The sequence below is a fragment of the Pseudophryne corroboree genome, chromosome 2, assembly GCF_028390025.1.
Source record: "Pseudophryne corroboree isolate aPseCor3 chromosome 2, aPseCor3.hap2, whole genome shotgun sequence".
In the NCBI taxonomy this organism is placed as follows: domain Eukaryota; kingdom Metazoa; phylum Chordata; class Amphibia; order Anura; family Myobatrachidae; genus Pseudophryne; species Pseudophryne corroboree.
This window is the reverse complement of record NC_086445.1, coordinates 879722910-879739681: the sequence shown is the minus strand read 5'-3', so window position 1 is coordinate 879739681 and position 16772 is coordinate 879722910. Positions and strand designations below refer to the sequence as shown.

The following is a 16772-nucleotide window of genomic DNA, read 5'->3' as shown; positions in this document are numbered from 1 at the left end:
TGGGATACAATATCTATCACCCAGGGATCCAGGCCGGACGATACCCAGACGTGACTGAATGGTCTGATTCTCGCTCCCACTGGTCCCACCTCCAGGCCGCGCAGTCCACCATCATGCAGAGGACTTTGGCGCACCTGAAGCAGGCTTTTGTTCCTGGGAACCTGCAGTGGCAGGTTTCTTGTACTTAATTCGACCTCCCCTAAAGAAGGTATTGGACGGTCTGGCCTTTCTAGGCTTGTTAGGCCGAAAGGACTGTGTTGCTGATGAAGAGAAGGATTTCTTCGGAGCAGGTGCAGCTGAGGGAAGAAACGGAGACTTACCCACTGTAGCCGTGGATACCCACGCGTCTAAAGCTTCCTCAAAGAGAGCCTGACCTGTATAGGGTAGGGACGCCACACTTTTTCTGGATTCCACGTCGGCTGACCACTGGCGCAGTCACAGTCCCCGACGAGCTGAAACAGACATGGAAGAGATTCCCGGAGCCATGGAACCCAGGTCTTTCATGGATTCTACCATAAAACCTGCTGAATCGTGAATGTTGCGTAAAAATAATTCAACATCACCCTTATCCATCGTATCCAAATCCTCTAGTAAGGTAGCCGACCACTTTACTATTGCCTTTGCAAACCATGCACTAGCAATAGTGGGACGTAATATGGCCCCTGAAGCAGTGTACATTGATTTAAGTGTGTTATCAATTTTTCGATCAGTCTGTTCATTTAAGGCGGTAGATCCTGGAACAGGTAAAACCACCTTCTTAGAGAGTCTGGACACAGATGCGTCAACAATCGGCGGGTTTTCACATTTTTCCTATCCTCCTCAGGGAAAGGAAACGCCACCTGTACCCTTTTAGGGATCTGGAATTTTTTCTCTGGGTTTTCCCATGCTTTCTCAAATATAGCATTCAATTCCTTTGATGCAGGGAAGGTTATTGAGGCTTTTTTATTTTCAGTGAAAAATGCCTCCTTAACCTGCTCAGGTGTGGTATCATTAATTTGTAACACATCCCTGATAGCCTCTATCATCAATTGCACCCACTTTGCAAGAGATGCAGACCCCGCAACACATCCCCATCACCGTCTGTGGTGTCAGAATCGGTATCCGTGTCATCCTGCATGACATGCACAAGCGCACGTTTGTGGGGGTATATAGCGGAGCGTCCCGAGGTACCAGAATCGGGCCATACTGCCATAGAGTTCTGTAATACCTGGGTTGCAGATTCATTACTTGCAACCCTGTCAGAAATCTGAGAAATCCAAGATTTGATAGAGGAATCCACTCAGGCTCCCTTGCTGGTATCTGTGCTAAACCAGTGCTATCTTGATTACATGGAATGGGATCATCCTGGGGGGACAAATCTGCAGCATATGACACGGTGTCCCTGGACATAGTAAAGGAGACCACCAAACACTCCACACACACACACACACACGGGAGGGCAGATAGAGTTCCCCCCCAAGAATGGCAAGAGAGATAGAGATTGGAGCCAACCCACACACAGCGCTTTTATACCAAAGGGAGACCTCTTTTCAGCGCTGACTGTGTACCTTAATAGGATACACAGTCGTATTGCAGCCTCCCCCTCTTCTACAACACCCTGGTACCGTTTGTAGATAGCTGGAGTTGCTGTGGAGGGACCTGATTCTCCTTGTCAGAGCTGTGCAGGCAGGAAAATGGTGCTGAACGATGCTGGGTCTGCTCTGAGGATAAGCTCCGCCCTCAAAAGGGCGCGGTCTTCCTGCTCTTCATCAGATTATACTGGCCTGAGGATTTAGTGCTGACTGAGATCCGGGGACCCCGACAGGCTACTGGACCAGTGTAGGGTGTTGCTCTGGCTCAGGGCGCCCCTCATAGCGCCGTACCATGTAACGCTGAGCCATCCCCGGAGCGCAGATAATACCCTGATGCCGCCATTTTCACACTGACCCCCCGATTCTTCAGCTCTGCAAGGGGGGCGGCATGCTGCTGGGGCGGGCGGTCCCCTGTGGCGGAGAACGATCAGACCCCTCTGGAGCTCAGTGTCCAGTCAGCGGAGACCCCGCAGGGCGGACACTGCTCCCCCCCCTCAGTCCCTCGCTGCAGGGAGGCAGTTGCCAGCAGCCTCCCTGTAAAATAATAAACTCTAAAAAAAAATTTTTTTCCAGGAAAACTCATGAGAGCTCCCCTAGCTGTGACCGGCTCCTCCGGGCACATTTTCTAAACAGTCTGGTAGGAGGGGCATAGAGGGAGGAGCCAGCCCACACTCTCAAACTCTTAAGGTGCCAATGGCTCCTGGTGGACCCATCTATACCCCATAGTACTAATGTGGACCCCAGCATCCTCTAGGACGTAAGAGAATAAGGAATGAGACAAAAGGGGAAAAGGCCCAGACCCCTTGCTTGTTTAAAGCAAGTGTTTTAAATTGCGAGAGCAAGTAATTTTTTTCACTATGAAAGAAAATTCAGAGATCCTGTCTTGCTGATGTAATTACTGGTAGGAACAAAGCTGAATAACATTATCTTCTCACATTTCATCTGTACTCTCCAGAGCTGGTCCAGAAAGAGCAAATGGCCAAGAGTCCCCCATCCGGAGAGACATCAAAGGGATGCTTAGCAGATACTGGATTGGAAATGTTATGCATGCACAACTAACAAGCTTCAGTAAGTGCAATTCAGCCTGAACAGCGGTCATGAGTCAGCAGGTAGTGATCTTTCATATACCGCTAGCAGGCTTTTCTTCATCCCCCTTTAGGCCCATACTGCACAATGGGGACTTTCAGCTTCATGATACTGGGGAGGTGGGGGCTTGTGAGATTACTTTTAGGTAAATGACCAGCTGAAGACATGCATTTATTGATCAAACAGGCACATGGCAGCTATGCGCTGACCCTAAGGTGCACTATCCCTGGAAGACGGGTTCAGTATGGTATGCCGGCAGCCGGGCTCCCGGCGACCAGCATACCGGCGCCGGGACCCCCACGAGGGAGAATAAGTGTCGGTATGCCGGCTGTCGGGATTCCGGCGCCGTGTGCGCCGGGATCCCGTCAGTCGGCATACTGAAGACCACCCCTGGAAGACACATTCTCTTTATGCCCTTGTATTGGGAGCACGGCTGTTACTCAACCCATGAGATGCACTTTATTTGCTTTAATATACAAATGAGTGTTGTCTAGTGTTTATTTTTTATTTATTTTTTATAGATTGTGTTTATTTTTACACAAACCTGTTTTCAGGTAAGCATTTAGGCATAAAAGATGTTTCTAAAACACTACAAAATGCCCATGCTGATGATCATCACAGAGCTAATTCAATTAGTAGTGGTAGCTGCCTGATTCCGCAGCTTTGGGGGTAATTCCAAGTTGATCGCAGCAGGATTTTTTTTAGCAATTGGGCAAAACCATGTGCACTGCAGGGGAGGCAGATATAACATGTGCAGAAAGAGTTAGATTTGGGTGGGTTATTTTGTTTCTGTGCAGGGTAAATACTGGCTGCTTTATTTTTACACTGCAAATTAGATTGCAGATTGAACACACCCCACCCAAATCTAACTCTCTCTGCACATGTTATATCTGCCTCCCCTGCAGTGCACATGGTTTTGCCCAATTGCTAACAAAAATCCTGCTGCGATCAACTTGGAATTACCCCCCTTGTGTGTTACGTCTCAAAAGACAGAGGGGTATATTCAATTAAAGTCGGATCCATTCCGACATGCATTTGTCGGAATGGATCTGACAAGCCCTATTAAATGAGCAGCCAAATCCGCTTGTCGGATTTGGCCGTTCCCGGAGACCCGGTGATCACAAGGAGCTGCTAGAGGGAGCCGCACCCAGCCGTGTAGCCCAGCGCCGGCCGGGGAGCGCTGCCGGGAGAGGGGAGCATGGCCAGGGGGATGCTCGTCATAGAGGTACCTGCCCTGCTGCCCCTATAGCCCGCCGCCCCGCTCCCCCGTCTCAATTCTTCAATACGACTTTTTTTAAAGTCGGATTGAGATTGTCGGAAACGGGGCCAAAAACTGTCGAATTTGGCACAGTTTCCAACAGAAGCACACGGATCGGTGGCTATTCCGCCAATCAATGTGCTTTCCGACAAGTCGAATTTCCTGACTTGTCGGAAAAACGAGGCGGGGATTGAATAGGTTGGAACCCCTTCCGACCTTAAAAAGTCGAAAACTGCCGATTGAATATACTCCTGAGATTGCTAGACCAAAAGTTAACTGAGAAATTTAGAAAGAAATATTAACTAAATTGTAAATAGTATTTATATCTCTTCCTCAGGTTCAATTGTGTGATGAGGGACAGGATTTGCTTCTGTTTGCCCACATATTTTATGATCGACAGCCACCAGCACTGGTTTTGCCTATTACATTGACCATAAATAATTTGAATTGGTCCTGGATCACCAATCTACGGCAACCCTGCAAGTTCCCTAAGACACACCAGGGTGTTACGGCACACAGTTTGAGAACCACTGGTCTATAATTATAACATACAGTACCTTACACTAGGTCGATTGACAAGTAAATGGCAATGGAAATAGTGATGTATGCTAGAACCTTGAACCTGTACATTGAATTACTACTAACCCTGACCTTGTTTTTCAGAGCTGGATGTTATGATAGATTTAACCAGCCAGCAGAAGTCTCACTCTGTGGACACCCGGCATGAACCGCAAACCTGAACAGGAAACTCATGCCCTCTGCATGTTTCTAATTATCCCAACAATTATAAGCATAATGAAGGAAACACAGCTTAATGAGCCAAGATAGGATGTTTAAATGCAATTGTGAAGACTCACACAGTACTGTAAGTATCACAAATAGCAAATTACCCAGACAACGGAAATATACATTTACTGGGTTAAAACTAGATGCATGTACCCACAATAAGGTAGTCCAAAAAGGCTTATTTGATACATGGGGGGAGATTTTGGGCTTTAGATCCCAACCCACCTGTGGAAAATTTTATTTTTTGTGAACAAGTCATTGTCTGCGGATCACCAGAAATAAGGGACACAATGTTTGTAAGAGGAAAGACCACTCTATCAAATAAAGGTGCTGTCACATGTGTGTGAGGGCCAGTATGGGAGAGATAAGGCACAATGTGCCCCACCCCATCTATGGAAGACATTTTTCCATAGCGTGTGGTGATATTGTTTGGTAAGGGGCCACATTTTGAGGGGTCAACCTGCCATTAGGTCAGGGGGATTATGGCGGGTTACATTTTGTGTCCTCCCCATCTACGGAAAACTTCTATTTTCCATAGTAGAGGATAATATCTGTTATTGTAAGTGGGTATATCAAAGAATGAACTCCCCTCTTTCAAACATCAATACTACCAAATATTTGTTTGGGCTACAGGGCACATTTGATGACCTACTCCAAAACGTATTTTTTCCCACAGCACAAAATGATAAGTATTAAAGGGCCCCATTAATATTTGGAAAGCAAGTTATGGGAGACCTTCCCCCATCTCTGGAGACCATGTTTTTTTTTTAGGCAGTTAATATCCGGTGATTATGCTAACCACCAAACATTAACTTCTATTGGCGCACTTGTTTCAAAGAGGGGACGCTGGGTTCCACGATGGGCAGATATAGGGACTTCACAGAAAGGCATAGGGAGGTGCAGCACATCGGAAAGGTTGGCCACATTCCCATGATGCATGACCTTTATTTCACCAATCATTTGCCTACCTCAATGCTAAGTTCTAGTGTTAGAATGTGTTCCAGCTTGATAGAATGCAGTTGGCTCACATTTTACTAATTTACTAGCAGGATTCCAGCTCCATTACTAAAGGACGAAAACAGCACATGGCTCTAGCTACACATTAAACAGATTATGTTCCCTAAACATATTTCATGCATTTGTATTAGTACCAGCTACAAATGTGGACAGGTCCTTGAGAACATACCAATGACACTAAAGGGCACAGCTGAACTACTCTATTAAGGTGAGCATATATGCAATGTCCATTACTGTGGGCACCTATGCAATGTCCAATTCAGGAGAGCACCTATGCATTGTCCAACAAGCGTTTTAATAATGCACACACCAATGCTCTACCTAAAGGTGTGTACACACACAGTGCGATTTTATATATAGTCAAAATCGTAAGAAAGTATAGTGCATATCGCACAGTGTGTATAGTCCTTGCGATGCTGATGGGTGGTCCCCCGGGATCGTCATCGCAAGGAAAAATAGACTGTGCAGGCAGCCCAACATTGACTATATCGGTGGGGCTGGACACCGGCCACATCGAATAGTCAATGTCGGGCTGTACAGCACATCGCACAGTGTATACACGCCTTAATAAAACATTATAATATAATATTTACAATGACATCATTCAGAAATACAAACAAATATTTCTGGATGTTTTACAGATATGGGTAATTGTGCCAAGATGTTGTGTTAGGAATATATGCTACGACTGTCTGCAAGCAATTTTTACATTTCAGCAAGCCATCTGATCAACGTGGTAACTATTATCAAGGAATTATTTCTGAAAAGGTGATAAGAGACGGACAAACATTTAAACACCCTCGTGTTAAACAATAAGCTACAGCCACAGCCGGTTTTAGATGTCAAGAAGTCAAATGTGAATGCTATGTAAATTACACCAATTAAAACCAGACAAATACTCCAGGCAATTTTGACATGTCACCTGACAGCTCCCCCAGGTCAACAGACTTCTCAAATAACCAGCAGATGGTTAAGAAAAAACATAGAGCCATGGTCATACAGACGGTCTGTGACTCATGATAAATACTAGCTACACATTTGTAGACAGTCACTAATAGTGCACAATGATTCACTAGCGTCTGACTACCCATGCCTATCTCTGTGAAGTCATTAATAGTGTCACTCTCCCTGTGTACATACAAGCGTCGCCTGTCACAAAGTATAGACACAAATATAGACGTTTCCAAGAGATACCTCAACTCATCATGTATCAGTTGCAGAAGGTTTCCGGTCATAAAAGTCTGCAACTAAAGTTTCCCATACAAGTCAGTCTGCCCCGATAGGGACATTGCTCTGTATATTTATAGTTTGGAACCAACCAAGATTCTTTCAATGCTGTTTCTAAAGGGACTATATTCATTAAAGTGAAATTAGCTAGGGGATCCTCACACAATCTAAGCATCCTCAGTATTAAGGAGGGGGGACAGCAGCAGATATCTCAGATATCTGCCGCGGTCTGTCCATTTCTGACCGCAAAACAAGTCTCATAGGTTTCTAAGGGGGATGTTTAGCGGTCAGATTTTCCAAGCTCTGGAATGCGAAACATTCCAGATCCTGACCCCAGCTGCTGATGCCATCTGAAGATGGTGTTAGCACATAGTAGCCTATGAGTTATTTTTTTCCAGAGAGGGATTTGGAAGATCCCTCTCAGTTGACCCCCACTGAAGCATGTGCAGGCCGATGGCCTAGCATGCACAGTACATTCATCGACGCTGAACCTGGAAGCAGAGTGATAGATTAAGCTATCTGTCTGCTGCCAGTCTTCACTGGGATGGGCTGTTATCGGAGCTTGTGTTCTGGAAACAGAATTTTTACGAAAAATACACACACAAATGTTAATTTTCACTTTATGTATTTAGGTAACAAAATTTTATCACATCCGCATTAAGGTTGCATATTATGATAAATAGGGCCTGAAATGTGTCTAGAATTGAATGTAAAAGTGTTCCACAATTTGCTACAATGTGTAAAACAGAACTGTTAAAAAGTTTTCACATGAGTAATTAGTCTATTGAACATGCTCTCCCCTGCACATATTATTATGTCAGATCATTCTGGCTTGCTTCTGTGCAAATCTTATTTATAGCACATTTATTTTATATACAGCAGAACCTAAACATTATATCTAAAAGCTATTATATGTTTGGCTTTGCAAATGTTGTGGGTACAAATAACAGAAATGGGCTGCCAGGGGAGGTATCCAGCTGGGAAATGACTGAGAACTACTGTATTAGACTGATCTAGTTTATATCTAGGTCTCCTCCTCATCCCTTTCAAGCAAAGCCACCATAGCAGTCAGTAAGAAAGGAAAGGTGCCACAGCTGCCAGCGCTGCACTTACAGAGCCCATGATGATTTTATATCTATTACTGGCAGATTTTCCAATCAATGACCAAGCACCATTACACAGTGTTCAACCTGAATAAACTCCACTAAGAACCACAGATGGGCCTTAGAGGAGATTTGCATAATCAGCATATTCAAACCCAATCGGATAATCTAAAAATATTTACAAATGTGCATTTACGGAATATAATAAATGCAAGACAAAATTCACAAAGGGAAAACACACTGAACCCTCAGTCAATGGTAAATGCATAGATTTAGATCTTTTTCAGTTGCTACCCAAATAAAAGACCTAGTGAATGTGTGAAAGGAAGCCATCTATGGGTCATGTGCCTTGCATCTATGGCACTGGTCCAGCCTGCCGAGGATTTCAGGGAACAGGGTGGCACACATCTTAGGACATAATAAAGATTTATTAGCAGCTGCCTGTTACGCCAGCTGGTATCTGTCTTCCTCAGCACTGAACTATGCTATGTTCTAACAATGGCCATTTCTCCAACTGCAGTTATTCAGCAATTAATGATTACTACAGGGCAGTCCATCAATAGAGAAACTCTGTTTTGTCACATCTGGCTGGTGGCTGAATGTAATATAATACTGTACACAACAGAAATACCGCACAGCTGAATTGCAGAATATACCAAGCATCACAAAGATGTCCTAATCCCACATTCTACTATCAGATGCCGAATATGCCAGATGTCACAGCCCATATTAAGAATGTTTTTTATGTTCCATACTAGGGCATTTGTAACTAAAGATGACTGTAATTGTTTCATTAGATGACATCTGCACAAAAAATCACTAATATGAGATACACATACATAAATACACACACACACACACACACACACACACACACACACACACACACACACACACACACACACACACACACAACAAATTACATCATGAGATCAGTTAATAGAAAATTTCCCCTAGACATGTATATCAGACAAAAATCAGGTTTTCAGTTCTGAAATGTACTGTTTGGAACTGTAATTAAGAGTTCTCAATTAAAACTCACAAGAACTACAACAGCAGTAACAATATAGACAATTCCACTGAGGAGGAATGCATTCACCTCCTAAAAAGGAATACAGTTTTGGCTATGCTAAAGCACTTACGCTCCCAGTCTGCTGTAAAAGAGTGCAGTACAATGAATAAAGTGTACCAACTGAATCGTATGTCTGCAGCTCGCCATGTCACGCACAGGATTACACTATAAAATGTATCCGTCCAGCAAGAACATCTGTATTTAAAAAGCAGGACTAATGTTTTGGTCTGTATTTCCCGAGAGTGGGAGATTCCAAACCACAAGTGTAGAAAGCCAGGCAATTCCACTATACTGGAATGGTCAAACTATTGTCCACCGCAATTTGTACAGAGTTATAGCTCAGATTACCAGCCATATGCATTTCAGGAGCCGGAACCATACTGATGGAAAAGATTCTATTATTTCCCATATAACCCAATGCCATGCAAGAGTATGCCCACCAGAGAGAGGGAAAGCAAAACCAGTGCAACAAAGTTGGTAGATCAATCAGTTACCTTTTGTCTCAGAAGCTTATTACGAACTCGACCCCAAAGCCGGGCCCCTGTATTGGAGGAACGTTTAGGGACAGCATCCTGAAGCCTTTCCAGGCAGCAGTGATCAAGGTGTTCACATACAGAGTTCAAGTTGCAGTCAGTCTGCACGATCACCTCCGTCATGGCTCTCTGCAGGTATAGAGCTCTCCCGATCCCTAGCTGCTGATCTGCTCTGTGTCACCTGTCCTTAGGCACAGAGACTCTGGTATCTCTCCAGACACCTGCACAAGGAACAGTTTCCTGCCTCCCACCTACCCACCAGGTTACTGCTCACACTGTCTATGTCACTCCTCATTCCTTCTGCACAGAGCCACTCATCCACTCTTGCACAAGAACAAATCAATGATGAGATATTCCGGTCAGTATGTACTGAAATCACAGATCAGCTTCCTACACTACAAAAGTAAATAGAGCAGAGACATGCAGATAACACCATCCAGTCTGATGCCTCCATATACTGTAACTGAGCGTAGAGACTTACAGCCTCACATAAGACAGCCTTACTCTCTCTCCATTCTCCTCCTCCCCACCTCTGCCCAGGCTCTCCCCCCTTCCTGGCTCCTTAACTATTTAACTGCTGTAAGGACAGGAAACTAAGACTTACCCAGGGAGATCATTTGTTAACTCCAATAATGTAAAACCTACTCCAACATGCTGTAGGTACCACAAAGTTGGTACCTACATTACAGACACTACTGCATGACCTGCCAATAATAAGACCGCTTCCCGCAGATTTCTGCTGTCAGACCACTACACGGCATACCACTGTTACATCCTGCTAAATTAGATAAACACAGGTCAGTCTGTATGTACAGGACAAGGCTAGCGCAGCACAGAATGCAGAAGTGATCCTTTCCGCTCCGTAAGCCCAACGTTAATGCTGTAAAGAAAGTCATGCACTCCAAGAGCTGTACAGCTTATAAAACTCATTTCCACATTCCACATCTGATCAGAACAACGCTCTCAATGTGTTTTACAGTCCAATAAGAATACATAACCCTAATGTGCATCTAGGTCCATGTGATAGGGAATATGGGCCCTCATTCCGAGTTGATCGCTCGCTAGCTGTTTTTAGCAGCCGTGCAAACACATAGTCGCCGCCCACGGGGGAGTGTATTTTTGCTTTGCAAGTGTGCGAACGCCTGTGCAGCCGAGCTCTGCAAAAACATTTTGTGCAGTTTCAGAGTAGGTCTGAACTTACTCAGCCCTTGCGATCACTTCAATCTTTTTGATGGCGGAATTGACGTCAGACACTCGCCCTCCAAATGCCCGGACACGCCTGCGTTTTCCCTACCACTCCCAGAAAACACCCTCTTTCTGTCAATCTTCTTGCGATCGGCTGTGCGTATGGATTCTTCTTTAAATCCATAGCTCAGCAACGATCTGCATTGTACCCATACGACGCGCGTGCATGCGCAGTAGAGACCTGATCGCAGCGCAGCGAAAATCGCCAGCGTGCGATCAACTCGGAATGACCCCCATAGACTGTAAGCTCCACTGGGGCAGGGACTGATGTAAATGAATAAGGTGCTGTGTAATCTAGTATTTGCTGGAACAGCTTACTTCTCCTACTGCCGAATATACTGCATATTCATTTACACTGGAGAGGTATTACATTGAGATACAAAGCAAAAAGGTTACATTTTAGGTTTGTCTGAGGGGTTAGATTACTGCAGGGAATAGGTCATTAAAACATAAATTTGCAACTACATCTTTGATTTCATACTGTACTTTCAGTCATGTCTGAGGATGTAGAAATATATAAATAAGAGTGCGGACCAACCTCCCTGGAAACTCAGAAAAATAGCAAAAAGCACAGCAAGTAAATTATACATACATATTACCATCAAATGATCAATATGTAAGAGGTGTCCACATACACCTAGCACCTATACGCCGCGGAACACCAGCCGCGACTGAGCCGCTTCGAGAGGTGTAGCGTACCCCAGATGCAGCAAAACACCAAAGGGTACTACAGACGTTGGGCTGCAACTTTAACCTTGCAGAAATTAGTTTTAAACACGTACAGTCACAGATGAAGCACAACGGCACTTTGGCGTGAGAAAATGCAGAGGCTGCTGTATCATATGACTTCATACAATATATAGATTCAGTCCCACACAGATTTACCAATGTTGCACCTTAAATTGATCAGTGTAATCTAGCAATGAGGTTTTGCAGCTTCCAGTTGTTTTATTTGTGCAAATAAGATCCTGAGTGAGAAAGCTTTCGGTGCGGCTGAGTTGCCTAGGACCTGGTGCACCAAAAGGGTCTCTTTGGCGCTACTGATGCCAGTGTATAAGGGCACATCTGTCTCATACTAGGATGAGAGACAGATATAAATGTAGCATGAAGTGTGATCTGTCCTGCATCTTGAATATGCATCATGGATGCCGCACAGGTAATTTCCCAGACTAAAGTAATTAAATATGTTCCCGAAGAGAAGCACCCACACAAACTTATCTGATTTCTTAATACTGAAACTCTTTGTCCTGCTGTTTTATGCTTACAGCTACTGTGCAATAAGAAGAGACGGGAAAAGGCTGGAAAACCCATTTGGATAAGGGTAAAGGCTGGTTTTAAACACATAGGAAAGTTTTGTAAACTCAAATTCTATACAGTTTCCTTTTCAAGCCACCCTGTCTGCAATGTACATTCCATGTGCTCTCCTCATAACAGGCCATTCACACTCTGATCTGCAAGAACGGCTGAACACATACAATCCACAGTGGGAATGTAGATGGCCATTGGGACGGAAAGCAGTCACCATACCGCTAGCTGGGATCCCGGATGTCACAATGCCGACGCCGGGGTCCCGACTAGTGGGGAAATACCGATGCCGGAATCCCAGCGCCACAGGCTTTCCTCCCTCTATGGGTGTCCACGCCATACCCGCTGCCAGGATCCCGCTGCTGGTATACTGTCAGTATTGTACGTACTGATCCCATTGGGACTACTACTGTTCCCTATTGTAACTGCATACAAAGAGACATGGCTTGTCTGACATGCTTCCCATATGTATTGGATAGTTTTATGAAGTGTGGATATGAAATTATTGGTGAAATGTAGAGCCTTCATGTTATTTTATCACATACATCAATGTGCTTTGCAACAGATAACTCAGAGTGTTAAAAATCACTAAACTATAGTACACTCAAAAAAGCTCTCTGTCCCCAGACCAACATTACCGTGACTTTAACATTGCTTGTTATCACCCAGTCTCATTTTATCATGGTGTTGTATATGCAAATGCTTCATAAATAATTGTGAAAATCTGAAAAGCATATACAGATGTGTCCTCATTCATCATAGCTGCAGTTGCGCCAAACAGCCCCTCTCTGAACGTCAGGTCCTGTGAGACTGCACTAGCGTTGGGAGTCTTTTTTGCCTAAAATGTGTCTTGGACTCGATGCAACCATAACATAAAATGTGTCTTGGGTGCGATGCGATGCAACCAGAACATAAAATGTGTCTTGGGCGCGATGCGATGCAACTAGAACATAAAATGTGTCTTGGGCGCGATGCGATGCAACTGGAACATAAAATGTGTCTTGGGCGCGCTGCTTACTGGTCAGCTCAGAGCCCTCACAGATTCCCGGCGCGTACCCGCACCTGGACTCCTCACGAACACGGCCGCAACGGTAAGAACTTAGTTATCCACTGGACCGCCCACAGAGATACGGGACGCCGGTCTCTGTCACTTGTACTTAGAATTTAAGGACTCATTGATTTTAGCATCTCCAGGATTAAAGGACAGTACACAGGTATCCTACGTTCACTCCAAAAGGGCACCTCGACCCACAGGAGGCTAAAAGAACCGTATGAACTTTGCTTTTTGAAAAAGGACTGTTTAGGGTTCATATAAGGAGATACAGCCGTATGTTATTGGCATTTAATAAATTAGTTGTTATTCTAATACATTCATTTATCCTACCTTTATTGACAAAAGCAAACACGATTTTTACAGGCCACTACTAGCAAATCAAGACAATTTTAGTAGGGGTTTGAGCGCAGTTAGGTACTACATTGTATTTTGCATTGTGTATCTTTATTTCTAGTTTTCAACTAGAACATAAAATGCGTCTAGGGCGCGATGCAACTAGAACATAAAATGTGTCTTGTGCGACTGAGTCTCTAATTCGCTATAAGAAGTGCAGCCGTAGCTTTTTTTCCCCAATACAAGTTCTGCTAGAACTTTATTGTAGGACGACACATTTGTAGGACACATTTGTAGGACCCACTGGCTCGTGTTTATATGAAGTTAAAAAACCCAAAACAAAAATTAAAACAAATTAACCCCAGGACCACATTCATTTTACAGCCTGAAAAAAGTTTAAATTTTTTTTTTTTTTAAATGCATAAAATCTATTAGATCAGAACACACACACAGGCAAAACTAAGAAATGAGGAGACTAGACACCTTCATTTAGGTGTCTGAAAAACGTCAAAATCTTGTTTCACGAATCAAAAATAAAAAGAGATAATTTGCAATACAACCCGGTGTGTCTCATATCTGAAAGCACATATGGATCACATATTAACTTAAGTGCTTCATCCCTACTCCTGACCCAGAGGGGCTTTGTATGATAGCTTTATCACATCTGGAAATAAAACATTTTAAACATCTGTGGCGTTGAGCATCTGTAATTCTTGTATGCCAATCCCGAATTTCATACCTTATATGCTTCACTTGGATTCAGTGTATTGTATTGCTTAATTCTTAAACAGTAGGCTATGAACAGAGTATAATAAAGCATTGTTCAGAGATTACCATCTAATTGCTAGGTGCACTGGAATAGACTTGAAGCAAGGCCAGGTAACCTGAAGTGCCTAAGGTGGTCTGTTCATGTCTACGCACTTTCTGCTTATTGCCTACCCATCACCTACAGATAATGAAGGCTGAGCCAAGGAACTAGGTAAAACATACATACCACATTAGACTGGTGGCTGAGGACATTGGTGATATTTGTACCATGCCAATACAAAATATCAATCACCATGAATTAAGATTAAAAAATAACTATACATGTCATATCAGCAAATTGTTCCAGAAAACCCCAACTTTTTTTTGTCATTTGGAGAGGCGAGTGGATGAAGGTGTTCTGTTACGTTTAGAAGAAACTGAGCTATTTACAGTTACAGTATTAGAACGTTTTATTGGACATAGCACTTTATCCACAAAATATATCAGTATTTAAAATAACACTGTTACTATGATCCCTAGGTTATAACACCTTCATTAATAATAATAATAAAAAAAAAACATTGGAGGGGGGGGGGGGGGGGAATGGGGATTGGAACTGTTACATAACGCCCCACTCCCCTCTCTGGGGTATATTTACTAAGGTGTGAGGGTTTTTAGAAGTGGAGATGTTGCCCATAGCAACCAATCAGATTCCACGTAACGGTTATCTAACGGTTTCTAGAAGATTATAGCTAGAATATGATTGGTTTCTATGAGCAACATCATCACTTCTAAGAAACTCACATCTTAGTAAATATACCCCTTCATGTATGTGTCTATTGTGAATGTGTCTTTCATATGCAGGGGGGTGGGATGGAATCAGCAGCATGACAGAGATGGCTAATGTGATTGGGAAAGGAATAAACAGCATTCTTCCTCCAAGTGCATGGGAGGGGAGGGGGTCCAGTTGCCCGGAAACTCCTCTTCCCCACAGCCTGGCCAGCGGCCACTGCATGCAGTAAAAATGGTGTTACGGTGCTACTGCACATGCCCAGTGGCAGATTTTTCAAGCAGGTATGTGTGCGTGTGGATCTGAGTGCTCAATCATCACACTAGAGAGAGAACCTGGTTACCATGATCATTGGGCCTGCATACACCTGAAGTGCTGTATTACATAAACTGCACTTTGCTTGGGGCAGACTATAGCTTGTAACATGCTAATTAGCATCCTTCATGGGGCTAATGACAGTTGTGCTAAAATCAATCAACTGATTTTAGAGCAATTGTCATTAGCCCCCCCGTTCCAGAAATCCTGCGTTTGACCCAGTAGTAGTATTAACTGGAATGAGAAACAATGTAGCAGAGTTAAAGTGATTCCAAACAAAACGGTCTACTTTTTACTCTTCACACTATAGCCCAACAAGTGTCGTTGATTATCCCCGCATACCACCACAAGTAATGCATTTTCTGGGAAGTTTTCAATAATAAACTCTTGCCAGAAAAGTGGTTCCCAAAAGAAACCATCCATAAAAAGAGTGAAAAGTAATGTTTAAAAGGCAGGTGTGACCCAGCTTACTTACTGCGCGTATGCAAGTATACTCCCAGCACACACCCACCACTGTGACCGGCCAATCACATACTTTGTAACTCTAAACTAGGAAGAGAAACTAGTGTGTCCTACAAGGAGAAGGCTAAGGAGATCACACAACTAATATATATGTTTATTTTATTCATAAATATGGCGACATACAGTTTAAGTAACATATTTATTTTATAAGTCAATGGAGCCAGCAGACTGCAAATACACAACCCGTTTCCCTTGTGGTGATACTGTGTAGTGTTTACTATTGTTATCATCCTCATGTATATTTTCTGGCACTCTTTTGTAGATACAGATTTGCTGCCATTTGTGAAATTAGCTTCTGACTTTAGCTGATAACAGTGGCCACAGCCAGACAAAACCTCCGTGGTTCTCCTGCTGGATAGTAACAAAGAATGAATTGCTGGCAGTTTAATCCAGCATAAAGGGAGAGAAAGGTAAACCCATTTGTTCAGGGAATCTGCTTATTTAGCAGAGAATAGAAGATAAAATAAAATGTGAAGACCATCAAACGAAAATATTTCCTATTTATAATCCATTATTTACAATGATGAAAACTGGCATACAGTCCTGCATGCATACATGTATTAGGCAGGAACATTGTATTCATTCAGTTACATTTCCTAGGACAGACAGGAAATACTATAGTTCTAATGCCCCCTACACATTCAGCAACCAGCCGCTGAGCTGCCCGACGGCGGATACAGCCGACGGGCGACCCGGCAGCGGGGGAAGGTGACGGGGGGAGTTAAGTTTTTTTCACTCCGCCCATCACCCGGCTCCATAGCAATGCATGCTAATATGGATGAGATTGGCCATATTGGCCTGCATGCAT

General features: G+C 43.6%; 1 protein-coding gene across 8 annotated transcripts in view; it reads right to left on the bottom strand.

The window, feature by feature from the left end:
* Window positions 1-16772, bottom strand: part of ABR (ABR activator of RhoGEF and GTPase) — a 725529-nt gene that overhangs the window by 23720 nt on the left and 685037 nt on the right. Inside the window, exon 1 of one of the 8 annotated variants that reach the window (XM_063955975.1) lies at window positions 9615-10122. The exons of the other annotated variants lie outside the window; for them this stretch is intronic. Within the exon in view, the coding sequence (XP_063812045.1) occupies window positions 9615-9776 (162 nt within the window). The 5' untranslated portion in view covers window positions 9777-10122. Of the gene's footprint in view, window positions 1-9614; window positions 10123-16772 lie in introns of those variants that run through there. 8 annotated transcript variants of the gene reach the window in all.